The following is a 277-nucleotide window of genomic DNA, read 5'->3' as shown; positions in this document are numbered from 1 at the left end:
AAAACAGATTCACAGATATCAGAGAGCAAATTTGCTGTTACAGCCTTTTGTTTCAATGCACCGCTGTGCATTTCTTCTACAGCCTTGCGTTCAGCCTTTTCCTCTTCTTCAGCCTTGCGTCTAGCTTCTTCTTCAGCTTTGCGTCTAGCCTCTTCTTCCTCTTCAGCCTTGCGTCTGGCTTCCTCTTCTTCAGCCTTGCGTCTGGCCTCTTCCTCTTCTTCTGCCTTGCGTCTGGTTTCTTCCTCTACAGCCTTACGTCGTGCTTCGTTGCAAATAG

General features: G+C 48.0%; 1 protein-coding gene across 1 annotated transcript; it reads right to left on the bottom strand.

Moving 5' to 3' along the window:
- Positions 1–2: 2 nt before the first annotated feature.
- On the bottom strand, positions 3–275 carry TM35_000381130 (uncharacterized protein; the record flags this gene model as incomplete). The annotated part of the gene is made up of 1 exon (XM_029029527.1): positions 3–275. A coding segment is annotated over one exon (273 nt), but the record flags the coding sequence as incomplete, so codon positions are not given.
- Positions 276–277: the final 2 nt, after the last annotated feature.

Source organism: Trypanosoma theileri (assembly GCF_002087225.1).
Source record: "Trypanosoma theileri isolate Edinburgh chromosome Unknown TM35_Tth_38_V1, whole genome shotgun sequence".
NCBI lineage: Eukaryota > Euglenozoa > Kinetoplastea > Trypanosomatida > Trypanosomatidae > Trypanosoma > Trypanosoma theileri.
Note: the sequence above shows the minus strand (reverse complement) of the source record. Positions and strands in the feature narration are given on the sequence as shown.